Source organism: Dunckerocampus dactyliophorus, chromosome 10, assembly GCF_027744805.1.
Source record: "Dunckerocampus dactyliophorus isolate RoL2022-P2 chromosome 10, RoL_Ddac_1.1, whole genome shotgun sequence".
Taxonomy (NCBI): domain Eukaryota; kingdom Metazoa; phylum Chordata; class Actinopteri; order Syngnathiformes; family Syngnathidae; genus Dunckerocampus; species Dunckerocampus dactyliophorus.
The window spans coordinates 29,846,769-29,874,633 of record NC_072828.1 but is presented as its reverse complement, the minus strand read 5'-3'; the positions used below and the strand labels follow the sequence as shown (position 1 = coordinate 29,874,633).

General features: G+C 39.2%; 1 protein-coding gene across 1 annotated transcript; it reads right to left on the bottom strand.

Annotated features, from left to right (window-relative positions):
- Positions 1-8,799: 8,799 nt before the first annotated feature.
- cth (cystathionase (cystathionine gamma-lyase)) lies at positions 8,800-27,408 on the bottom strand. Its single transcript, XM_054790788.1, has 12 exons — positions 27,129-27,408; positions 25,239-25,320; positions 22,120-22,215; positions 21,928-22,037; positions 21,674-21,808; positions 21,540-21,597; positions 18,967-19,044; positions 18,693-18,845; positions 18,331-18,452; positions 17,218-17,270; positions 16,674-16,812; positions 8,800-9,867 (listed from the first exon to the last, which is right to left on the bottom strand). Exons 1-12 carry the CDS (start codon positions 27,309-27,311, stop codon positions 9,841-9,843), a joined length of 1,236 nt encoding a protein of 411 aa, XP_054646763.1. The 5' UTR covers positions 27,312-27,408; the 3' UTR covers positions 8,800-9,840.
- Positions 27,409-27,865: the final 457 nt, after the last annotated feature.

The window sequence follows — 27,865 nt, the reverse complement described above, 5'->3', positions numbered from 1 at the left end:
CTTGTGCAGTTTGTGTAAAATTGCACTGAATTACACTGAAAGCTGTGTTTTTTATTAATTATCTATATCTTAAAGGTGCCACAGTACACTATTTTTCAACAATTTCAAGTACAGTATTTCTCAGAAGTCCCACAATAGGGTGTCAAATATAGTAGATCGCCCATATGCTCGTAAATATGCCTACTTTTGACACATGGCTCGCTCCTCCCCCTCCAAATGCTCCAATTTCAGATCAACAATTTCAATAAACGTGACTGTGACTAATACTGAAGTATTAGATTAGATTCAGCTCCAGAATTCTCCCCTTCTCTCTTCAATTGCCATTGTTCACTCGCAACGCCAAGCCTAAATATGCCTCACACACTCCTTAAAACACACTTCAAAGTACAAAATGCATACAAAATATGGTCATTTTGGGTGGTGGGGGAAGCCATCTCAGTCAAAGTTGACAACACCACCTCTGCCCCCAAACACAATCTATCATTCAGCCTCTGAAAAGTAAAAGAGACGCAGCCACCTTGGCTTCAGGCGTGTCCATGATCGTTGCTAACAAGGGTGATACCGCCCAAACGACTGCCACTGGCAGGCGGAGGCCCCACTCCATTTTCCTTAACGACTGTTGTTTGGTTCCACAAATGAGCGGAATCTTTTTTCCCCCATTCTTTTTAAATTTAATTTTCCAAATATTTCAACGTTCTTCTTAAATAATCTTTCTTTTTGGAATGTTCTGACTTTATTCCTACAATATTAGAACTTATTCCCCAACCTCATTTTCTTTACCTTGTTGCGTCTGTTTCTCATATTCTGACTTTTAAAAAAAAAAATACTTTTAATAGATTTGAATTTTTCAGTTCTGCTCTTGTTGTTTTTTTCCAACTATTTCAACTTTATTATTGTAAATTTTCTACTTGTAATTCTGACTTTATTGCCATAATATTATAACATTTTCCACAACCTCATTTTCCAACAATTCCAACTTTATTTTGTTGCGTTTGTTTCTCATCATATTACAACTTACCTTCTTTTTTTCTATGACTGTATTTCAACTCTATGTTACTGAAGTGACATTATTTTTCCTCATAATATTAGGATTTTATTCTCCTAAAATTGTAACTTTTTCCTCCTAATATTTTGACGTTATTTTTGTAAAATGACAGCTGTTTTTTTTCCAACTACTCCAGCTTTCTTCCTGTAAATGTTCTTGTCGCAAGCGCCACAATATTTTGACTTTATTCTCCTAACATTATAACTTATTCCACAACCTCATTTTCCAAAAATGACATAGCTCGCCGTTTTGTTTTTCATAATATTACAACCTTAAAAAAAGTACCACTTTTCTTTAATAGTTCAGCTTTATGCCACGAAAATGACATTATTTTTCCTCAATAAATTATGACTTTTTCTCCTTACATTACAACTTTTTTCCTGATATTTTGACTTATTCTTGTAAAATGACTGCTGATTCTTCCTTTTTTTTTGTGATATTATTTCTTGTTATGTTTTCAGGATGTGCCGTGAACCCACAAAGAAACAACCGCGGCCACAAACAGCCCTTGGGCCGCACTTTGGACACCCCTGCTTCATCAACTGCAGAGCAAACAAGTAAGGGAGATAATACACTTTTCTCATGTTTGGTACTCATTTTACTTTTTGGACATCATTAAAAAGTCACTTTTATGGTACATACACCATAACATGTCTGAAAAGGAGCAGGAAGAAGCAGAGCTTATTTATAATGTGGTATGTAATCTCCAAGATAGATAAAGCTGCGTGTATTGCTTTGCACACTGTGCAAGTGCTCATATTGTTTATTTAAGAGCAAAGTTCAGTACACAATTGATCAGTTTGTCATATTGGAAAGAATATTTGTTTTCCTTTACACTTTCCTCAATGACCTCAGCATCCACAGTTGCTGCTGTTCCGGGAAAAGCAGGAAAATGTTATTCATAATCAATACAAGGTTAATTATGTTTTCTGTTTGTTTACCAGGAAACACGGGCAGTGGTGCTGGAAGCCGTTCACATTTGTAATTCTTATTCTGGTCAATATGCGATTGAGTCGGGCTTGTCAGGCGTAACAAATATGCTCCGGCATTCGTATTGTGTTCTCTGGGGTAATTACCACAAAAAAATACAATAAAATGTTAAACCTTACTCTGGCTCACACCTGCCAACCTTGAAGACATTTTTTGTAACTTGAAAAATCAAATTGTATATCTATTCTTTCTTTAAATTGTAGCGACGGGTGTATTGTTTAGTTATGAGCGTGCTGTTCAGGGTGTGGGCTGTAGAGGGCAGTGGCGTTCGGCATGCTGGGTTAGAGCCAGTTTTAGGGAATAATCCCGTAGAAGGAGAGAACAAGGAAGTGTTGACAATTTGACACTGATTAGCATCTGCTTGCTAGACATCCAAGTGCCCTGTGTCGGATTACAAACAAATCCTGAACTGTTACTGTAAATTGAATCTCTGATATAAAAGTCCGTCTGGCTGACGGCTCCAAAACCAAGCAGAACAAATGGTCAACATGTTAACAACTTACAGTGGAAAATGAACACAAACTCTTCGCCAACTAGCTAACACTGGTGTGTCCGCGCGCTCACGGAGTGACAGCGGGGACTGCCAATCGATGAGCTTGTGGGCGGGCGTCGGGGAAACATGCTTCAGCTCGAGCGGCCGTTTTCTGCTTGGTCCTAGTGCTTGACAAATCTCTATTCAACACTGATTTTGGACTGTAAAAAACAAAACTACCTTTTCAAAAAAGTACAGGGGACATATCTCTCCCTTCCCAATTATGTCCATGGTTATTAATGACAACATTTCATATGCCTTTTGTTCTATTTTCCCTATTTTTCCCATTTTTATAAAATACTATATCAGGGGTAAACAAAGTATGGCCTGTGGCTGTTTTTTTTAAATTGGCCGCGGCACGTTCTAAAAATATAATTTAACTAGAAAACTAAATTAAAAAAAACAAAACACTTTAACAGCTAAAATAGTAATTTTAAAAGAATAAAGTAAAAAATATTAGGAGAAAAAAGTTGTACTCTAATGGGACAAAATCGTAATCTTGTTTTAGTAGCACAAAGTTGAAAGATTAAGGAATGATGTGGGTTTTTTTATTGTAATATTACGCTAAACAAAACAAAACAACAAATTAGGTTGCAATTTTATGGAAAATTGTGTTGCGGACAAAGACAAAATATTATGAGAATAACGTCATAATTATGAGAAGACAATTTACAAGAAGAAAGTTGGAATTGTGGACAATTAAAAAAACAGCTAAAACAATTTTTTAAGCAGAATAAAGTCAAAATATAAAGAGAAAAAAAGTCGTATTCCAACGTGCAATTTTATGAGAATAAACCCTTAATATTACGAAGAAAAATAACGCCACTTTAGTAGCATAGAGTTGAAATATTAAAGAAAAAAATACGTTACTTAAGTTGTAATATCATGAGAAACAAAGAAAGAAAGAAATAAGTTTGAATTAGGTTGGGGGGAAGTTCTAAGGTGGGAATAAAGTCAAAATATGAGAATAAAGTTATAGTTATGAGAAGAAACTTTACAAGAAGAAAGCTGAAGAAATGCAAACAACGGCTGCAATTTTAAAAGAATAAAATCAAAATATTACAAGGAAAAAAAGTGTTGTTCCAACTAGAAAAAAAGTTGTAATTTTACGAGAATTAAACTTGTAATAATATGAGCAAAAATAACGTCATTGTTAGTAGCACAGAGTTGAAATATTAAACGAAAAAGATACTATTTTTAATGTGGTAATATTTTGACATCCAAACCCCAAAAAATAACGTTTTGAAACAATTAGGTTGGGGAAAATGTTACAGTATTACGGGAATAAAGTCACCATATTACCAGAAGAAAACGTAGGAAGATTATTTAAGAAGAACATTGTAATATTTGAATAAACAACAACAAAAAAAAACAGGAAAAATGGTGAAAAAAAGAGCAAAGGGTGAAGTTGATACTAATAATGGGCTTTTTCACCTAAATGATAAAGCTGAGATGAAATATACAGTACGGTACATAACTTCTTAGCATGTGTTGCTTTACAAAATATCAAAGTGGCAAAGTTGCATCCTTTCATTTTCTCGCTGGAAAATGTAAGGACAGCCCTGTACTGTGTGACTGAGAAGGCATTACGGTATATTCGTTGTATTTTCAGAGGTGTTTGTCTGGGAATACAAGTCTTAAGTGGCCTCGGACACACGCAGAGCAGCTTTTACGAGCGCTCTGTGTGGACTTTGCGTGTAATTGACCTGGAGGATAAACACTACATAATCAGTCTGTCTCCTGAAAACAAATACTCACATTTGAACAGCCGGGAGTTCAGAAACCCCTCCAACGAGAAGCTTTCCGGTGGTCGCCATGGAGACCCACTCACTTTTTCACCAGTGGCACAATGAAGTCTGTTATCTCGGCAGAGAGGGTGATACGCGTGCAATTACGCGCTCGCTGTGCACATTGCGAGTCTTTGGCGACGTGTGTCGTTGTCATGTCGATTGGCAGTGAATGGCGCTCATTCGCTGCATGACTACACACGTTTTTTACCCCGGTCATTTTTTTTTTACTGGCAGCGAAAGGCGATATCAAAGTCACTGCTTTCTTTGACGACTGCGAAGGGCTACGCTAAATCTTCGAGGCTTATGTTGTCGTAAAAAAAGAATTAAGAGGGAATTCAGTAAGTCAGCGGAACATTTCAGTTCAATACCATTCACTTAACCACCCGGGCGCCTACTTAGACTGTATCAGGTCATAAAAATACACTTTAGTACTACCGTGTAGGGGTGCAGCAACACATGGATCTCTATTAGGGCTGTCAAGGTTGACGAGGAAATTTCCTTTCACGGCACAATTTTTTTAACGCGCAATTAACTCATTCAACTTATTTTTGCTGTTGATAAATACGCTCGTAATTCCATATTATAACTTTTTCCACAACCTAATTTTCCAAAAATGACAACTTAATTTAGTTTGTTTCTCATACTTTATAAATTTAAAGTTTCAATTCTATGCCAATAAACATTATTTTTGCTCATGATATTACGAGTTATTCTTGTAAAATGGCAACTTTTTTCCTTTATTCTCGTAAAATGACAGCAGTTTCCATGTCTGCTGTTGATGCATTTTCTTATAATTATGACTTCATTCTCGCAACATTAGAATTTTTTTTTTCTCTAATATTTAAACTTTGTTACTAAAAATGACATTATATTTCCTCATATTAAGTTGTTCTTGTAAAATTCCAAATTTTTCTGGTTACATTTTTCCTCTTAATATTTTTACCTTATTATTGGTAAATTAACTGCTGTTTTTTTTCCTTGTTAAATTACATTTTTAGAATAACAAACAGCCACAAATGGCCCCCGGGCTGCACTTTGGACAACCCTGTATTATAACTTCTAAGTGTGCACAACTGCACTTTTGAGTTGAAACAAAGTGTTGGTGATTTCAATAAAACACAAGTTAAAAACAAATAGGGCTGTCAAAGGTAAAGGCGCTCAATAATTTGACACGCGATTAACATGCACATGTCCTGTTTGATCCTCGGCCCACACCGTCGTTTGTGAAGCCAAAAGCGGGAACAAATATTGAGCAGAAATGGGCAAAGAAAATTGCATTTTCATTGGTAAGTTTAGCTTCACAGCCCTGGCAGATGCCTCTCTCGACAATACCAAAGTTATTTGTGTCCCCGAGTTGTGGTACCGTGGCATACAACTGTCCCAACCAATGAGTGTTTTGTTTTTTTGTTTTAGATACGAGACGTCTCTCCGCTGATGTTTGCTTTGAAAAGCGAGCTACAAATTTGAGCTAGCAGCTACTAGTTACAGTCAGGCATAGCCGAGGACAGCTATTTCGGGGCTTGTGTCAAATTGCATTGCTCTCGCTAGCGTTAGCATCGCGCTAGCTGGTCACAGGGAAATATTTTCAACACACACGGAACGTACAGTGCGTCCATTATAGCGATCCGATTCATCTTATTTCTTAAGTATTGTGCAAAGCGATGGCAGTAACAACATGAAATGAAAGGCACCAAATGAATGATGAGAGCCACCATCAGCAGTACAAGCCTGCAGGACTTCGTTTTTTCAGAGGTGCAACAACAAATATGCACATTAGCACTGACTAAGGTCATCAGATATTACCTCTATGCGTTCCCACATGCCATCAGCATTTGGAAGAAAAAAACGAAAAATACCGTAAAGTAGTCTTATCTGTGCATGTGCAAGAAGGTGCGTTGCATAGTTGCATGGTGCGTTCAAGGACCGTGGAAAACGTGGAACAGGTCGCCGCTTGCAATAAACATGCAAAAAATTGTGTGATTTCTAACTATATATTATTATTTTTAAATAAAGCAATACCCATATTTCCAAAATTTGTACCATTTACAAAAAAAGTAGTTATTTACAAATTATTTACAACGTGGTGTATGCTGATGACACGGTGGTGTTCGCGCATGGTAAGGATGCATCTTCAGTCGCAGCTAAACTTACAGCAGCAATGACAAAAGCCTCTGATTGGTTGGCCAAGTCATGTCTTACACTAAACACTGATAAAACGGTAACAATGTACTTTTCAAATAAAAAGACTCAAAATATACCCCCTAATATTTTTATGGCGGGCCATATGATCAGGAATGTGGAGGAGGTAAAATACCTCGGGGTAATCGTGGATTCTACTCTTAATTTTAAACAAGATATAAAAAAAAGTCTGTTATGTTTGAAAATTTAATATGTTTAATTTTCAGCAAATCAGGAGTTCTTTGTCCTCGCAGGCTGCAAAAACCTATTTTAACGCAATGATCATATCTGATATTTCATACTGTATATCCTCATGCTCTCAGGCCGAACAGACCGTTCTTAAACCTCTCAGATCCCCGCATAATTGGGCCCTAAAAATTCTGGATAAAAAGCCCCAAAGGTACCGTCATTGTCACATACTTAAAAAATACAAATTGCTTAGCTTTGAAAATTTCATCAGCTTCTCCAATATTCGTCTGGTTCATAAAACCTTGCATGACGCCGCCCCACCCCCTCTGCAGACCTACAGTGCGTCCAGCCACGCGCTCGGCTCACCAGCCGAGTGCTAAGGTCTGTTTCGGGGGGAGACTGCGATGTCCCAAAAAGGAGAACTGCCTTCTCCCAATCAGCCTTCTCTTCTAAAGCTGTGACGGAGTGGAACAGACTCCTGAGTCATATAAAGGACATGGCGGACTTTCAAACATTCTCTCGAGCCGTTAAAAGCTGGCTGACAGTCAGTCCTGCTCTCACCAATACCAGACTGTAGTTGGCCAACAGACGTTACCCTCGTGGGTATCTTCTGTTGGCAAAAGCCCTATTTCTAAAGCTTCACCTTAAAACAATAGTACCGGGGTATTACCAGGTATGTGGCAGTCGGATGATACCCTGGTGGGTACCATCCGACAGCTGCTGCTCTTTATATAAGTAACGAAAGGGGTTAATTATCATCAGCGTTCAGCTGGTTTCAATGGCTTTGCTGCTAAATATGGGTGTGTTTACTCCCTGTATGCACTTATGAATATGCACGCATTTTAAATGTTGGTTAATGTATAGAATTGTTTGGAGATGGTTTATTTCAGAAGTGCTTATATTTTATGATTCTATCCTGCACCAGCTTTTTAATGATTGTACCTTGTATTTATACGTGGTTTCTTGTATTTGCATTGCACTTTATTGCATTTTTGTACCCGGTATTTACGTATATGTAGTTTCTTGTATTAGTTTTCTTGTATTTGTATTTTTTATGATGCGAGGACTGCAGATGGAAATTAACTCTGAGCTAAATCTGGTGCAGACATCTTTTTAATGAAATTTCACACTGTCCTTAATAAACTAAACTAAACTAATTCATTTTTTATTTTTGTGCGTTTGTGTTGTTTTTATCATGGCACCTGAATGTTTCCCACCACCAGGTGGTTGGGGACACCTATCACATACCTCCTGTCAGGGAATTAACACCCCAATATTGTTTTAGACATTTCTCTTGGAGATGAATAAAGTATCTATTTATCTATCTAAAAAGTGTACTTCCGTTTCCGGGCGATGAGGTTGTTGTAGCCGCTTAGCTATTGCTAACAAATTGTTGCCTGTTGTCGAGTTGAGTGGAGAGTAAACCGATTGGTGCCACCAACCTCGACTCCTGTCTCGTTGTGAATCGAATCTCCTCATTTGGGTAAAAATGTCGACTGACGACAGAGACGACGACGTCGTGCCGGCGTAGCGCTAACGTCGGCGCTATCTGCGGCACACCCACGCCCGTGGTTTTTCGACGCATCGAGCCCAGTTCCGACTGCGAGGAATGACACAGGATGTGACGAAGCATTTCCGCGTATTGGCGCTGCTGGATGCCTCGATGGCGGCAAGTATGGGAGCCCGTAGGCCAATATACATACAGGAGTTTATTTATGATCGGTTTTCATCATAGGGAAAAACCTGATACCGATAAACAGATATGACATTTTTATGCCAATATCGGCATAAAAATCTCTACTTATAGATGAAAACTTATTTCTACCTGTGATTAATTATGAGTTAACTGTGGACAAAATGCAGTTAATCGCGATTAAATATTTTAATCGATTGACGGCCCTAAAAAACGGCATGAAAAGGTCTGCTTTGGACGGAAAAAATACCAAACCGAAGCGTGAATTTTTTGTTGCACTCCTGAGTATTACTTTTGTTGTGTTGTGAAATGTTGCATTTTGCTAGCGCAGAGCTGGTCATATGTATCATTTTCTTTAAAAAACATGAAGACAACACGCAAATACATGCCACTCATTTATTGATAATGGCTGTCTCAGACACACTCATCCTCATCATGCACAGTACATGACGTCATTTCACAATCAATATGCGCTGTGTTTGCGGTGTGAACATCGTGTATGTATAAAAGAGTAGCATTTCTTAATCAGATGCTTGACAGGAAAGATGGAGAGTTATGCGATTTCAACAGCAGGTGGCGTCAGTCAACATACTCTTGACGTCATTTTGGATCATTTCAAAGCGCTTTAAAACACAAAAACAAAAGTCAACCCAGCCGAGATAAATAAGAGTGCCGTTACTAGTAAAAGCCGCATGAATAGTAAAAAGTAGGGATGCTCCGATCAGGGTTTTATACTCCCGATTCGGATACCGATCACGCATCCACGAGCGAGATCGGCCGATACCGATCACATGGATTAACTGTACTTTTTAAAATTGATTTATGACGAGTGCTATTGGTCAGGGGCGCCGCTAGACAATTCCAAGTGCCCCTGGCAATAGGCAGTTATTAAAAAATAAACGTTTGGGCGGATTGTTTTTATGTTCATGAAACAACCGCACACAAATAAAGTTTTGAAGATTGTTGGACGTAATACAGCACCAATCAATAGATTTGTCAAGGGAGTGATCAGACACGCTGGCATGGATCGGCGTAGCCTGTGTCAAGCTGTCAAACTCCAAACGTTGGAGGTTTTACAGACTAGTGTTGATTCTCGCGACGATACTGGACAAAGACGGGTCAGTGCGGGTGTCGGCAGCCCTACGTGACACGACACACGTGCACGTTCATGTCATGTGACCACTTCACCGCGATCGTTTTTTGTGATCTGCGTTGAAGGACATTTATCGGCATAAGCCGATCATGTGTTTTTTTTTACGGAAATCTGCCGATACCAATCGATGACAGATCCATCGGAGCATCCCTGGTAAAAAAAAGACATGACTCAGTATGATTCCTTTTTTTATGCATGCAAGAAGTTGTTGTTGTCTGACGGGAGATGATTTCTTTTTGGTGTTGGCAGCCTTCCTCTTCTTGAATCTCCTCAGACACTCACGCTGGTCTTTGGATGCTATTGAAAAGGGAAGACGGGAAGTCAAAAGTCAGGAATAATCCCCACAAAGCAACAGGCAGACATTTTCATAATTCCATCTCGATTTGACCACAATCAAATACGCTTTAAACAGCTGGAATTTTGCGAGAATAAAGTCAAAATATTGAGAGAAAAATGTCATATTCTAACAAGACAAAAAGTCACCATTTTACAAGAATAAACCCGTAATATTATCAGTAGGGTTGAAATATTAAAAGAAAAAATACTTTTTTCTCACCAAAGTCCAAACAAAAAATCAAGTTGTAATTTTTGGAAAACAACAAAAAAAAAATTAAGAAAAAGTACCCCAAAAAAGTACAAATAATATTACTAGAAGAAAAATCACAAAGAAATAGAAAAAAATGGGTGAAAAAAACAGTTGTAATTTTGCGAGAATGAAGTCCAAATATTGAGAGGAAAGTCGTATTCTAACAAGACAAACAAGTCACAATTTTACGAGAATGAACCTGTAATCGCATGAGAACAAACAATGTCATTTTAACAGCGTAGGGTTGAAATATTAAAAGAATTGAACAATACTCTCCCCCCCCCACAATTAACATGAAACATTATGTGGAACAAACAAAAAAATCAAGTTGTAATTTTTGGGGAAAAAAATTGAAGAAAAAGTAAAAACATTATGGGAATAAAGTCATAATATTACTAGAAGAAAAATGACAAAGATTACAAAGAAGTGGAAGAATAAAAGGGGAAAAAAAGACCACCTGGAATTTTTCGAGAAAAAAGTTGTATTCTAACAAGAAAAAAAAATTGCAATTTGACAAGAATAAACGCGTAATATGAGAAAAAAAAATGTAATTTTAGTAGCATAGGGTTGAAATATTGGAAAAAAAAGAGAACATTTGTATGTATGTATTTATTTATTTATATTTTTTTTTACAAAGTCGCAATATTTTGAGAAACAAAACAAAACAAAATCAAATTGTAATTTTTTGGAAAAAAAATTGAGGAAAAAGCAGAAATATTATGGGAATAACGTCATAATATTACTAGAAGAAAAAATATAAAGATTAATTAAGAAGAAAGTTGAAAAAAAAGGGAAAAAAAGAGCAAAGAGTGAAGTTGATACTAATAAAATAAATGACTAAGCTGAGATGAAATTCGTTATATGTAACTTGTTCGCATATCTACATGTGCTGCTTTACACAATATCCATTTTTCACTATGTGGCCCTCACAGGAAAATGTTTTAGCATACCAAAACCAGGCATTTTTAGGGATTTTTACAGGTGCGTCCATTATTCAGGGGGTCAGTAATCATGGGTAATCGACTCTGTGTCATGTTTGACAGCTTTAAGCTAATAATGGGAAAAAAACAAAAACAAGGAGGCTCGCTGGCTGCAATGGAAGACGCCGTCTGGTCCGATTAAACGCCTCACCCATCAGAGGTCCCGTCCCCCAGAAGCCCAGACGCTCTACTTATATGTCTCTATTCACCTCTATCTGCTCGAAATGGGCTTGGCAAAAATGTTGCAGACATTTTGCAGGAGTCCTGAGGAGAGCAGGGTTGTGCCTCAGAGATAGAAGTCTGCTGCACGGACATGGAAGCACGTGCTCCTCCTTACGTAACACGTTTTGCTTGACTTGCTGCAAGCAGACACGTTGACGCCTCCAAAAGACATCCAGCATCTTTCAGTGAGCCACAACGATATGCTAGCGCTGGCACGGGGGTTTCCAAAGTCCGGCCCAAGGGGCCACCTGCGGCCCGCGACTTGTTTATCATTTTTACTCACTTTTTATCTCCAAGAGAGTCCATAAAAATGGACGATTATGCAACCCAGCGCCACAGATAGATCACAGTCCTGTAGCAAACAATCACATTCACACCAATGGACAGTTTAGTGCAAGGGTGTCCAAAGTGCGGCCTGGGTGCCATTGACAGCCCACAGCTGTTTTTTGTGGCCTGCAGCACATTCTAAAAATATCATTTAACAAGAAAATTAAAAGGAACATTTCGAAAACACATCAGATCTAAACTGGGGGAAAAATGATGTTGAATATGTTTCCTGATAATAAGTGGGTGATGTATTAGTAACAAAATGATGCCACATAATTTGATAGAAATGAAAATGATTACCTTATAGAGGGGGGAAATCAAAGACACCCCAAAAATGAAAGTGAAAAAATGATGCAGCACACTGGTCCATTTAGCTAAAATGTCATTGTAGCAACTCAAAATGATTCTCAGTAGTTTGTGTGGCCCCCACGTGCTTGTACGCATGCCTGACAACGTGGGGGCATGCTCCTAATGAGACTACGGATGGTGTCCTGGGGGATCTCCTCCCAGATCTGGACCAGGGCATTACTGCGGTACCTGGACGCATGGAGGAGATTCCAGGAGACAGGTAGTTACTCCAGGAGAGCTGGACAGGGCCGTAGAAGGTCCTTCAACCCTCAGCAGGATCGGTATCTGCTCCTTTGTGCAAGGAGGAACAGGATGAACACTGCCAGAGCCCTACAAAATGACCTCCAGCAGGCCACTAGTGTGAATGTTTCTGACCAAACAATCAGAAACAGGCTCCGTGAGGGTGGCCTGAGGGCCCGACGTCCTGTAGTGGGCCCTGTGGTCACTGCCCAGCACCGTAGAGCTCGATTGGCATTTGCCATAGACCACCAGAATTGGCAACTACACCACTGGTGCCCTGTGCTCTTCCCTGATGAGAGCAAGTTCAACCTGAGCACATGCGACAGACGTGAAAGGGTCTGGAGATGCCGTGGAGAACGTTATGCTGCCTGCAACATCATTCAGCATGACCGGTTTGGTGGTGGGTCAGTGATGGTCTGGGGAGGCATATCCCTGGAAGGACGCACAGACCTCTACAGGTTAGATAACGGCACCCTGACTGCTATTAGGTATCGGGATGAAATCCTTGGACCCATTGTCAGAACCTACGCTGGTGCAGTGGGACCTGGGTTCCTCCTGGTCCACGACAATGCCCGACCTCATGTGGCTAGTGTATGCAGGTAGTTCCTGGAGGATGAAGGAATTGATACCATTGACTGGCCCCCACGTTCACCTGACCTAAACCCAATAGAACACCTCTGGGACATTATGTTTAGGTCCGCCAGGTTGCTCCTCAGACTGTCCAGGAGCTCATGGATGCCCTAGTCCAGATCTGGGAGGAGATCCCCCAGGACACCATCCATAATCTCATTAGGAGCATGCCCCCACGTTGTCAGGCATGCGTACAAGCACGTGGGGGCCACACAAACTACTGAGAATCATTTTGAGTTGCTACAATGACATTTTAGCTAAATGGACCAGTGTGCTGCATCATTTTTTCACTTTCATTTTTGGGGTGTCTTTGATTCCCCCCCTCTATAGGGTGATCATTTTCATTTCTATCAAATGATGTGGCATCATTTTGTTACTAATACATCACCCACTTATTATCAGGAAACATATTCAACATCATTTTCCCCCCAGTTTAGATCTGATGTGTTTTCCAAGTGTTCCTCTCATTTTTTTGAGCAGTATACAGCAGTATACAAAAAGTTGTGATTTCACAAAGAAATCTAATGTCATTTTAGTAGCATAACATTGGAAAAAATATATATAATATGATGTATTATTGCACTTTATATATATTAGCATACAATGAGAAACATCGGGGAAGAAGTTATAGTATTATGGGAATAAAGTCATAATATTAGGAAAGGAATGTTTACCGAGATGATTTAAGAAGAAAGTTGAGATATTTGGAAAAACAAAAACAAAACAACAACAACAAAAAGAGCAAATGAGCAACGTTGATACTATAATACTATAATGGTTTAAAAAGTTTACGAGAATAAAGACAAAATATTATGGGAATAAATTCATCATTATGAGAAGAAAATTTACAAAAAGAAAGTTTAAATTGTTGGAAAATTACAAAAAATAAAAAAAAGCAGAAAAAAACCCAGTTGTAATTTCACGAGAATAAAGTCAAAATATTAAGAGGAAAAAAAGTCCTGTTCTAATGACAAAAAAAATGCAATTTTTTTCCTACTATTCCTACTATTATGAGGACAAATATTGTCATTTTGAAATATCAAAGAAAAAAAGGCCATAATATGAGAAACAAAAACTACCGAATAAAGTTGTCATTGTTTTTTTTTTTTTAATTAGGTTATGGAAAAGATTAGAATGTTACGAGAATAAACGCAAAATATTATGGGAATAAAGTCATAATTACAAGACAAAAACTTACAAAAAGAAGGTTGACACAGTTGGAAAATTTAAAAAAACAGCAAAAATGGAAAAAAGAACTGCTGTAATTTTACGAGAATAAAGTCAAAATAATGTGAGGGAAAATGAGCAGCATAGAGTTGAGATATTAAAGGGAAAAAAAAACTTATTTTTAAAAGTGGTAATATAACAAAATGAAGTTGTAATTTCTTAAAGATAAATACAATAAATTCTACACAGTAATTTAACAAGAAAACTAAAAAAAAACCTCAGCAAAAATATATAAAAATAGTCATATTCCAAGAAGAAGAAAAAAGTAGCAATTTTATGAGAATAACGTAATACTATGGGGAAAAATAACATTTTACTAGCATAAAGTTTAAATACTAAAATCAAAAATGAAGTCATAATAGGCGAAACAAAGAAAATAAAGTTGTAATTTTTGGAAAAGGTTATAATGTTACGAGAATAAAGTCAAAATAAGAACAGAAAGAAGTCACATTCTAACGAGAAAAAGGGTTTTACAAGAAGAAAAAAGAAAAAAATATATATTTTGCAAAGTCATAATATTAGGAGCCAAAACAAAACAAAACAAAAAAAGTTGTAATTTTTGGAAAATTAGGTCGGGGAAATAGTTATAATATTACGGGAATAAAGTGATCATATTATGAGAAGAACATTCCCAAAGATTATTTAAGAAGAAAGTTGGTTTTTCACCTATACGACAAAGCTCTTAGCATATCTACGTGTGCTGCTCTCCAAAAATATCAAAGTGGCAAAGTGGCATCCTTTCATTTTTCACCATGTGGCCCTCGCTGGAAAAGTTTGGACTCCCCTGCTTTTGGAGCGCCCAGTCAGCCTGATGTGATGTTTTCGGGACGTGGGGACGAGCGCAGGAGAAGATGCGAACTCCGCAATCGTCTAAGACGGGACGTTGCCCGACCTGCAAGTGAAATAAAATTCTGAGGGAAGGCGTGACGAGCAACGAGAAGCGATTGGTGCGCAACACTGCACACGCCAAAAGAGATGTCCACGCGAGCACAGAAGCTGAGAAGAGGATTTTGTGGAGCAACCATCTGCTGCCTTTGATGAATCCAAACACACAAATGTTGCTCTGCATCTCCATGTTCACTGAGGAACTGAAGGAGCACACCCTCCAGCTAACACAATCCCCTTTTTTTCCCCTCCAGGCTTCATTTATCTTCATTTGGACGTGGCCAGGCCAGCACTTCGATAGGTCGAGTGAATAAATGCAAAATCAGAGGTTTTTTCCGCCCCCCCATCGGTGGAGTTTTATGCTTAATCTTCACTTTCAAAAGTAGTCTTTTCTTATTTGGACTTTTTCGGGTGTTCAAAAAAAGTGCAAGCGCACACAGTTTGAGAGCAGCTAGAATCAGAACCAGGTCACCCTGTCATCGTGAGGAAGCTCCGTGGTGATTCTGCACCCCGTGGCACTGTGGAGATTCGAGATTGCCGCATAGAAACAAACGTGCCTCACAATCCGTACTACTACTATTTTTACAGCAACTTCACGCGTCTCGTCTGTATTCCTACCAACTCTCCTAGTCCTTTCTCTGCTGTGTGAGGCGGCAAGAAAGCCCTCACGAAAGCACATCGTGGGCAAGGCTGGCAAGTACAAGTTTTGCCACACAAATCGTGCCTAGTAACAACTGAGTGGTCATACAGCAAGTAATAATAATAATAATAATAATAATAATAATGATAACAACAACAATGGATTGAATTTATGTAGGGCTTCTCAAGGCCCCCAAAGCGCTTCACAAGGAAGTGAACCCATTATTCATTCACTCCACTGGTGGTGGTAGTCTACATCTGTAGCCCTGGGGTAGTCAGACAGAAACGTGGCTGCCAATTCGTGCCTACGGCCTCTCCGACTGCCACCAAACATTCATTCGCATTCATACACCAGTGTGGGCAGTACTGGAGGCAAAGTGGGTGAAGTGTCTTGCCCAGGGACACGACGACAGTGACTGGATGGAGGGACTGAGGATTGAACCGCCAACCTTCCAGTGTCTGGACGACCTGCTCTACCTTATTTATAAAGTTAATACAGTGTTTCTGTAGTTAGAGCGTAGAAAACTGTTTACGACCTTCTAAGTACAGCTTTTAACATTATTACAGCCCTCTAGACATAAAATAACACCCTTATAGTCACCTTTACCCTCCTATTACCCAACATAGTAAAAGGACATTTAACCGCATGCACATGCGTGCACACACGTAGTTCAGTTTGAGGGATTATTGTACAGGTTTTTTGGTGCGTGTAAAGTTTAGGACAGTGTCAGCAGAGAATCTGGAAGACAAAGACGTACGTCCAAGTGTAAGAAAGGATGGTAATTTTGGCACGGTAGAGCCCACATAATTGCTTCTGCAGTGTGACATTTACAAATTACATTTACCCGCACTTCACGCGCAATGTGAATTTTTATAACGTACAAAGTATTTATTGCCTGAATGAGGAAAGAGGAGGCATTAGTGTGCTAATGCATCCCTTGTTTGGCAGCGGCTTGTCACCCTGGTTGTTTAAAAGATTGTTTTCCTTCATCAGATGCCGCAGTCTGTTTGATACTCACAGCAGCGGCCAGCGCTTGATTCACGTCTGCAATGATATCGGCCTCGTCCTCCAGGCCCACAGAGAGTCGGATCAGAGTGTCGCTGATGCCCAGGATGCTCCTTTCCTCCTCGGGTACTGAGACGTGAGTCATAATCGCCCTGAGTGGGAATAGGAGGGTGTACATGCTGACGTGAGGACAACAACAAGCGCACGTCACAACCTAGCTAAGCTATGTACGGTAGCATAGTATCTTTTTTTTTCCACTTGTGATATTGATGTCGTTTGTTTTCACTCTCTAGTAGAAGAAACTCATCATTATAATGACTTTATCGCACACTGGTGGTAAAACACAAGCAATTTAAAAACAATGCACTCATGGGAAGCAAAACCTCCGACTTCTCCCAACAGGGGTCGCCCAACTCACATGAGTTCAGTGTTGGCGTTTTTATAAAACTCTGCTGCCCTCTTGTGGCGCTACCTTGCCCTTGCAACTCATTGATGACAAGATATCAAACAATCTGACTCAAATAACCAGTACTAGAATATTTTGGGCAGATACTTACGGATGCTCTGCTAAGCTTTCATAGCCACCAAGACTCTCAGCCACCGCAAACATCTGGAAGGAAAAAAAAGCACAATTTGTTACTTCCTTACTGTCTTGCACATTGGTAGCGGCGCTGCAAGGGAGGGAGAGACAAGCCTATCAGGAGGAGGAAGACCACTACACTGCTTAATTAGCACCGCCCATTTCACATGTTCAAAGACACCATCTTTAACATTCATGAAGGTCGCAGCGTTTGAGCAGCTTGGATCCACCATGCAACCATTCCACTTGATCAACACTTCACTTTCACTTTCCTTTTCCTTGAAGGACTGAAATTAGAAGAGTCTTAAAGCTTCATGACGCTAAAGCGTCACACTGCCTGCAAAATCAGCGCCAGCTGGCTCCTCCCCCTTCAAACCCTAACGACCTTTAATGAATGGGAATGCATCATGACCACAGACGTTGTTACGTGAAACAACATAACATAATACGCCACAACAAACATTGTAACGTGAAACGACGTAACACAAAGCGCTGCATCATAACACGAAACGCAGTAACATGAAATGACGTAATGTAGAACATCACAGCACAAAACGTCAACCACCGTAACACAAAACACCATAACACAAAATGGCACAACGTGAAATGTCATAACACGAGACGTCACAACGCAAAACACTGTAACACATAAAGTAACATGAAACAACACAAAACACCACATGACACACAAAACGACGTAACACAAAACACTGCATCATAACACAAAACGACATAATGTGCAACATCACAACGCAAAACGTCACAACGCGAAATGCTGTAACACAAAACACCACAACAGAAATGCCGCAATACGAAACGTCACAAAGTGAACCACAAAACGACGTAAACCAAAACGCTGTAATATAACGCGAAACGTCATTACACGAAAACGACATAATGTGAAACATCACAATGCAAAACGTCACAACGCGAAACCCTGTGGCACAAAACACCACAACAAGAAAAGCCACAATACGAAACATCTCAACATGATACGCCGTAACACGAAATGCCGTAACGCAAAACATCACAACGCCAAAGGTCACAACACGAGGACGCCTTGTGGTTGCTGGAAGAGAAAAACACGTACTTTGAGACTGCTGAGGAAGGTGTTGGCATGTTGGAGGTTCCCTTTGATGTAGAAGGTGATCATGCCAGGACATCCGGTGCATTGTCTCTTCATCACTTCATACTGGGGATGAGAGGGCAGACCTGTGACCACACACACATGCACGCACACGCACACACACAGCTTATGTGAGGATGTGTGAGTCAGCCTTGTTATTCAGCTGTAAAACGCTGAGTGCCGAGGGCACTTTGTCTTAACAAGCACATAAAAGCCATTTCCAAACACTGCATAGAAGATTCATGCAAAGCTGTTTCATAACACAAACATATGAAATGATATAAAATGACAGCGGTATGGTCAGGTGTACTGTTGCCGCACCCGACCTGGATAGATGACACGCTCCACTCTGGAATCCGCCTCCAGGAACTTGGCAGTGGCCATGGCGCTCTTGAAGTGGCGCTCCATGCGCAGGTGTAACGTCTTCAGTCCGCGGTTGACCAGGTAGCAGTCAAAGGGAGACGGCACGCCACCTAACGCTGTAACGAGGAGGCCAATGAATCAGTTAAAAAACACCCTCCACTTGTGTTCAAATGCTTTTGCCAAATGTTTCACCGACATCGAGCACAAACCAAAGTCAAATGTGCTCTTCCCACTCACCGTTCTGCAGGAACTTCAATTTGTCGTACAGATCCTCTCGGCTGACCGACACCAGGCCCATAACCACGTCACTGTGACCTGGCAATGGCACCCACAGTGTTTCATATGACAGACGGACATGGATGACATGTTAAGCTACAGTCCAGTCCACACGCCCGAGGGTCATTTCAATCACTCATTTTCCTCAGGGTATCAAAATTCCACATTCTACAGTATGCATTTGCAGGTTTTAAAGCGCTGCAGAGCGACTGGTGGAAGTGTAACCCATCTACTCATTTCTGCAAAAAGGCACACGTGAACTGAATACTGTACATTTGAATGAATGAATGAATAAAGTGAGCAAACACAAAGATATATGTAGTAAAACAGTTGTTAGGATAATTATTTACTTTCCAGGCAAGGTTTCGGGCTATTTACTAGCTTATGTGCACAACAACTGATGTGTCCCATTCCAAGAAAGCTGAATGTAACATCCTGGATCGTGGTCTGTGTCTGCCTCACAAAGCCATGATGTGCGTCATTGCGTCATTTGGTGGCACTGTTGGCTCACCTTTCCCACCCTCTCCCTCTGCAACCAAACGGCTGTTCATGCTTCACAGCACAGTCTAAACATATCATTGAACTGGAACACTAAAACAAACAAACAAACAAAAAAAAAACACATTTTAGTAGCATAAAGTTAATATTACAAAAAATATATTTTTTATAAAGTTGTAATATTCTGAAACACAAAATGAATTGAGGTTTAGGATGAATTAAAATTAGGTTGCGGAAAAAGTAATGTTACGAGACTAAAGTAAAAATATGATGGGAATGAACGGTAATAATAATAGTCATAATTAAGAGTAATGAGAAGAAAAAAACAGCAGAAATGGACAGGAATTACTGTAATTTTATGGGAACAAAGTCAAAATATGAAAATAAAAAAAGTTGTATTCTAACAAGAAAAAAGTCAGTTTTACGAGAATAAACTTGTAATATTATGATGGAAAACAATGTCATTTTAGTAGCATAGAGTGGAAATATTAAAGAAACTTTTAAAAAAATTTTTTAAAGGCATAATATGAGAAATAAACTAAACAAAAAGTTATAATTTGGTTGCGGAAAAAGTGATAACGTTACAAGAATAAAGTAAATAAAGGGAATAAAGAAAAACAATTATGAGAAAAAATAAATTACGATTAAAAACTTTCTAACAAAAATGTTGAAATAGTTGAAAAATAAAAAACAGCAAAGATGGATATGGAAAAACAGCCTTAATTTAACAAGATAAAGTCAAAATATTAAGACAAAAAAAGTTGTATTCTAACAAGAAAAAAGTCCCATTTATGACAATAAACTTGGAATATTATGAGGAAAAATAATGTCATTTTAGTGGCATAGGGTTGAAATATTAAAGGAAAAAACAATACAACTAAAAAGACTATATACAGCACTACTAATAATAGGCCTTTTCACCTACATCACAAAGCTGAGATGCAGTTTTTTTTCTTGAAATAAATATAACTTCTTAGCATACAGTATCTCCATGTGTTGGTGAACGTACTTACAAATGAGAAATAAGGTGACGACAAAATGGCACAATCAGGGTGAACAATATTAATTCATTCAGTCCCAGCCATTTTTCAAAAGACAACCCCTACAGTAGCGGCCATTTTAGACCATTTTAACTGAGCTTTCAAGGCACACAGAATATTGTGTCCTATGTCTTTATAAACATGGAACCTACCAAACAAAAGATCAGACTCCTGTCTTTCATCAGAAAAAACAAAAAGGTTGTTTCTACCCTTTTCCGTTATTGAGTAAATCAGCGGTAGAACATAGGTACGTTTCAGGAAAATATCAGTTCCCGACTAAAAAAGTGAGAAAGCCAGCTTTTTGTGAAAAGATACATTTCAAGCATAGCTTTCACTTTGACACAAATATTTTTTGGTTTTGGGACAGCTGAAATATGTAAACAACTATACCAACATAAACAACACAAAAAAGGGTTGTTTTACATCAAAATAACTATTTACTTACAAATATAACACATTTACCTACTTACAATTTTCACATTTGGAACTGAACTAAGTCTGTGCACATGTGCACGTGCGTGTGCATGCGTTAATATTTCCCTACAATGCGTAACCTTCTGCACGCTACAGCTCTCGCACTTCCTCCTTCCTGTCATGTGTGAGTTTTCCGTCCACATGATCTCTGCTGAGCTCTTATCAAATGCACGTCTGCCAGCTTGTGGCTGTTTTTATGGCTTAAAATTGCTCTGAAGTGAAATCCATTAGTGGGGAGTTGCGTCATCACCCGTTTTTGCTTGTAGACGTATAAATACGTTGTTGGGATTGGGCGTTCGGGGTTATAAAAACCTATAACTATGTCTTTGGATTTGAATGAGTTAATAAATAAATCTGGTTTTACTTGACCGATTTTCACCGTTGAAAGACTCGCATGCAGTTTGAAGTCTGCAGTTCGATGCGAGTTGAAGGGGACCATCACATTGCACTTTCAACGTCCGTGAGGTCAACAACCTCTAAAAGTTGAGAGTAAAGAATAGGTTAGGAATAAACCCTACCTACCGTTCATATATTTGGTGGCTGAGTACATGCAGATGTCTGCTCCCAAAGCCAAAGGGCGCTGAAAGAGGACATAAAAGAGTAAATGAGTGACTTCCTGAGTGGACTTCACACGCGTGTGCGTCTCCCCCGCTCACCTGGAAGTAGGCAGACATGAAGGTGTTGTCCACCACCACCACAATGTCTTTGTTGTGATTGTGCACCAAGTCGCAGCAGGCCCGAATGTCCACCACCTTCATGGTGGGGTTGGTGGGGGTCTCCAGCCACACCATCTACACCAACAACAACAGTTGTTCAGCATGAGTCATCGTGCTCAAGTCGAGTTTTCACCAAAGTTTTCTCCAACTTGCTTGGAAGACGTCCAAAGCTGCCGGAGTGTTCTTTCACTTACTTTTGTGTTGGGCTTCAACGCTGCCTTGACTACCTCGGGTTTGGTGCAGTCCACTAAGTCGATCTGCAGCCCAAATTCTCCGGCCACTTTCTGGAAGTAGCGGTTTGTGCCTTGGAATTCACAAAGCGGCAACAGTCACCATCCGACCACAAACAGAGTCATGTCATAGCACACCCGCATGGAAGAACTCACCTCCGTAAACATCATCCATGCAAATGATCCCGTCTCCTGCTTTCAGCATGTGTGTGATGGTCACTGTCGCAGCCAGCCCTGAAGCCACGGCAAGGCCTGCAGCAAATATAAACATCATCCAAAACACATCATTAACTCATTCAATACCAAGGGCGTATTTATACGATTTTATAATCTCGAACGCCCGACTCCAAAAACCTATTTATATGTCTTTTATGCTTTTTTGGGGTAAAAGGGTCACTTACAGAGCAATTTTAAGTACGGCTGTCAAATGATTACCATTTTTAATCAGATTAATCCCCATTTTCAAAATATTCATGATCAAACACCGTGCCATGCTATGTTACCTTATATTACCTTATCATATTACCTTATCAATTTCCCATGTATTTTAAACTAGCAAAGAGTACATTTGGAATACAGGAAGTGAACAAATGTATTGCAGTTGATGTGAAACGGTTTGGGGGGGGGGGTAGGATTAAATAAGCTTTGCTTCTTCCTACTCCTTTTTGGACATGTGGAAGAGTGAATTGAGCTATGTGATGTGTTCCGATGTAACTTGTATGCATGTTCAAAATAAATTACACCATTACCATTATCATTATCATGTCTGAAATATGCCCGTTTTTACTGTGTTTTTACTGTTTCTTTATTAAAAGAAAGATAAATGACAGGGCAGGATTATGTATTTATTTGTATGTATTAACAGCGCCAAACTTAAAATTGAAATCAAGTTAATCTGTTCATTTAGACCACCCATACATGCGCGATAAATACGTCGTTGTGATGTTTGGAGTGTCCGTGAAAGCATCTCTCAGTCTGTGTCGTAACAATGAGGAAGTGTTGGTGTACTGAATGGACTAGAGGCGTGTTTGTTTGGAGTAGGAGCTACATACTGTACATGGTGTTGAAACTGCACTGCTGTTGATGTGTTCGGGTAAGAATAAAGTTATAAAAGAGCGTCAGACACCGTGTGACTATGTGGGGAGCTCCACTGTGCCGCCTTCTGTTGTCATAATAGAGAGCCGTGGCTTGCCATGATGCGTGTGCGTTAATTACGCTACAAAAATGTAACGTAATTAATTAACTATATTAGTTACCGCCGTTAATGCTCTATTTTAAGCTCTAATTTTAAGCCATAAAAACGGCCACAAGTGCAGAACGGCAGAAGTGCGTTTAATAAGAGCTCGGCAGGGATCATAGATGGAAAAAAAATAATAAAATCACACATGAAGGAAGGAGGAAGTGAGAGAGCATGGAGTGTAGCATTTTAACATGTGCACACACATAGTTCAGTTCCAAATGTGAAAATTGATAGTTCATGGTGTTATACACTAAGTCCCCAACTAACGAACACAATTGGTTCCAGACGACCGTTCTTATGTCGAATTGTTCTTAAGTAGGGGAAAAGGTAATATTGCCAATGGTATAGGTACTACATGTACGTGTATACATATACAGTATATGCGTATGTATATAAATATGAGTTTGGATGCAGTAGTAATATTAAACCAGGATAATTAATGAAAAAAAGAAAAGTGATATAATAATACGTAATGATAAATGTTATTTACCTTTGAAGAGGAGTGGTCGAGCATACGTCGTTGTGGTGGAGTTGGAGGAGGAGATATTGAAAAAAAGGACAAATGGTCGTCGTCGTTAGACTCTTCTAAAAGAGGTAGTGTTCTGTGGGTGGTGTAGAATTAAGCAGGCCTATTAACTCTTCATAAACTTTAATCACACGCTCTGTCCGGGTTGTACAATTTAGCTTTCCATTTAGCTTTACACTGTATCTCCCCAGCGTCTAACTCTTCCTCTGTTGGTCTCATTAGCTCTAATGGCTTCCTCTGTTGGTCCCATTAGCAGTGTCACAGTGCCCTCTACTGGTCAAGCATGTACAGTAGCAGTATAAATACTGATTGAGCGACTGACTACAAGGCAAAATAAAATAAAATATAGACCAATCGGCTTGTGTTCGTATCCGCGAGTGTTTGCTCGTCAGGTGTTTGTAAGTTGGGGACCTAGTATATTTGTAAATAAATAGTTATTTTGACGTAAAACAACCCCTTTTTTGTGTTGTTTATGTTGGAATAGTTGTTTAGATATTTGAGCTGTGACAAAAGCAAAACATATTTGTGTCAAAGTGAAAGTTATGCTTGAAATGTATCTTTTCACAAAAAGAAAAGGTTTTCCCCCTTTTCTAGTTGAGAACTGATATTTTCCTGACACTTACCTTTGTTCTACTGGTGATTACTGAAGAACGGAAAAAGGTAGGAAAAAACTTTTTGTTTTCCGGTGGTAGGTTCCATGTCGATAAAGCCATAGAACACAATATTCAGAGTGCCTTGAAAGCTCAGTCAAAATCGTCTACAATTGCCACACAACTGGAAATCAGGGGTGGGCGGATGGATACAAATATCGCGATACCAGTGTGATGACATTGATATTCTTCCCGATGTATTTGATTGTGTTGTTCATTTGTAACATTGTTGATATTGTTGTATTGTCAGTGTAGACGCCATATTTCCTATGCCCATGTACCACTGTGCCTTGCTCCTGCGCGCTTTGGTTTTTTCCAAATATACTCATTTAAAATAGCATAAAATGGCTAAATGAACTACAATACAAATACACTGTATAAAGCATTCGCAAGACATACTGTATTCACGCATTGGAAGACAAAGGCCTGGGTACACGTGTCTACATAGCGTCATTATCGAACAAGTTGCAATATGTTCACAGGTTAGTGGTTGTGTGTAATTATAATGTACAACTACATAGGTATTATTACTATATAAGCATGTAGTGAGCGTATAAAATGAAACAAACCGTAGGCTAGGCTTGTCCATATTATGTCTTATTTTCTCTTATTATGCCAACTACTGTATATTGGGTAATAGGAGTGTAAAGGTGACTATAGGGGTGCTATTTCATGTCTAGAGGGCTCAAATAAAGTTAAAACCATATTATGAAGGTCGTAAACAGGTTTTCTACACTCTAACTACAATAATATTCCAATTATGAATAAGGAATCTCACTTGGGAGAAAATTTACTCATCACGGCCGGGTCTGTAACCGATTAACCGTGATAAACGAGGGATTAGTGTGGCGGCACTTACAGTATTTGGCTCCATCCAGCGCGGCTACAGCCTTCTCAAGGCAGTTTCTTGTCGGGTTTCCACTGCGACTGTACTCAAAGCCCTGTATAAAACAGGATCAGGCATGAAAACAACTTCTTTGTTTGCTTGAGGCAAGTTTACATGAGCATAAATGACGCTGCTCTTCAGGTCTTTAGAGAAAAAAAAACATCACTCAAAGCATTGCATTAATTCTTAACCACTAATGAAAGCAACACAGCATCCGGTTGTAGTTTAACACGCACACCATGCGTTGTGTTTTAGCATTTTTTTGTATTGGCTGCATGAAGTTAACTTAACTACAAAGTCTGCTCCACATTTAAAACTTACTTTGGGGAGGGGGTGCTGTAGTAATAAATCACAGGATTATGCAAGGATTTTATTATTGATTCAGTCCAGATGAGGAAGGTTGTGCAACTCTGCTCAGTTATAACCACTAAAGTACTGAAGGAACATGTGGATTCTGGCCAAACATTGTATTGCATGCAATAATAAAAAGCAGCTTGAATGGGCCTTAAACATCACATGTTTACCCTTGCACAAGTCAAACATGTTTAAAAAGAAGTAGGAAGGAGCTGAGCATATTTAATCTAAGGCTGCAACTATTTTCTTCGTTGATTAATCTGAAGCTTGTTGTTTCGATTAACCAGTTAGGCTCTCGACAAACCAAATCAATATGAACCAAACACAAACAGTTAGTGGGTTGGTCTAGGGCTGCACCCGACGATCTTTTTCTTCAATTTAATCTGAAGCTTGTTTCGATTAATTGAGTAATCGGTTAGGCCCCAGATACACCAAATCAATATGAACCAAACACAAACATTTAGTGGTTTGATTTAGAGCTGCAACTCACGATTATTTTCTTAGTCACTTAATCTGAAGCTTCTTTGGATTAATTGAGTAATCGGTAATCGGCCCAAGACAAACCAAATCAATATGATCCAAACAGAAATTGTTACAAGTAAAAAAAAACAAAAAAAAACAATGAATCGAATACCAAATCATGTGCTGATTAATCAAATAAACAATTGATCATCCAATAATTGTTGCATTCTCCATGTTTCAACAATTTCTGATAGTTTGTCCTGTGTTTAAATGCCACAGTTTTCTAAACAGATGAGGGAAAAAACATTGAGAATGTGTAACAATTGACAGATGGAGGTCGTATTTATCGTCTCTAATTGTAAAAAAAAAAAAAAAAAAAATGCTGTTACTGGGTAGCAGATTGTTGTTTGCTTTGTAAATGGTTTTTGCTGTTTGCAAATACACCAGATCAGTAAATTTCAATATTTGTGACGTGAGGATCCATGTGAACGGTGCCATGTGTGCAGAAGCAAAGCTGATAAGTGGCTCACTCATCTACCTGAACCTGTTTATATCTTGCAAATGCAAAGAAAACAGACAGCTATCCTATATATGACATATAATAGGTGTTCTCACAGTGGAGTGTGTGCCCCATGTAAAAAAAAAAAAAAGGCAACGCTTGCGAGGGCCAAGCATACCAGGCGCGACAAAACAATGTCAAAGGTCAGTAAGCCTGCAGAAGTGTTGGGTTGGAGAATATGGAAATTCTCAGTCATTTATTTATTTGTAAATTCGTATGTAATCTCTAAGTATGGAGGTGTTTAAGAGACATGACAAATAGCTGTGGTCAAGCAATTTAAATTAAAAAAGGATGTTTAAATTAAGCATCAGGAACACTTACAAGACCCCGGAAGTGACTTTACATTTGCTGTAACCTTTCAAAATTAAATCCCTCCCCATATAGACACCCTTTCCTGATTAGTTAAACTGACGTTAAAACATTCCCTACCCATATTAGCATAAGTCATAAACAATGTGTAGGTTGTGACTAAATGGCAGGCTACTCACAGCGTGCTTTCCCGGTGCATGCTGCTTAAACGTGGTGGAGAGGGAAATCGGCGGCACTACCGCCATGGACGTCCACTGCTCCGGCTCCTGGCCCACGTGAATCGCCTCCGTGGCGAACGACTTGAATGCCGTGCTGAAGCCGGCAAACACGTCACTTTGGTCGCCCTGAATGTGATTCTCCATAGCTATGCGCGGCCCGTAATGAGACCAAGAAACGTGAAGAACCGTACAAACGACAGCGTAGTCGCACAAGAGGAAGTGGGGACAGCCTTCATCGACACCGGCTTGGCCCTTGTCTCTGTCAGCCAATCGGCGCCCGGCAACACCTAATGCGTGGAGATGATTGGTGTATCACAGGGGCGTCTGACCATGTGACCATTAACATTCACAGTCAGTCGTAGCGATAGGCGATACTGCTAATTTTGGTATCGAATCGATACCAAGCGACCTAGACAGCATTAACGATACTTGAAATTCCTCAAGACGCTTTGAGTCAATATACGGGGTAAATCCAAAAATACAAGACAATGTAACAATATCAATAAAGTAATGAGCTAAATAAATAATTACGTACAATTATTTGGGCAAAAAAAGTCAGCCATGCAAAACCTTTGGATTCCCCCCTCAAAAAAGCCATACTGTGTCCAAAAACGTTTGTACACAAGATAACAATATGTAAATATAACAACGATGTAACAATATTAACAAAAACACGGATATTTGTGAAAATAAATAGA

Excerpts from the sequence above, each read along its gene's own strand:
- cth (XM_054790788.1), bottom strand. The coding sequence starts at position 27,311 with ATGGAGAATCACATTCAGGGCGACCAAAGTGACGTGTTTGCCGGCTTC. Across the intron at positions 17,271-18,330 it reads CCTTCCTCAGCAGTCTCAAA|ATGTTTGCGGTGGCTGAGAG; the intron begins GTACGTGTTTTT and ends TTTTCCTTCCAG. Across the intron at positions 16,813-17,217 it reads GAAAGCTTAGCAGAGCATCC|GGCGATTATGACTCACGTCT; the intron begins GTAAGTATCTGC and ends ATTCCCACTCAG.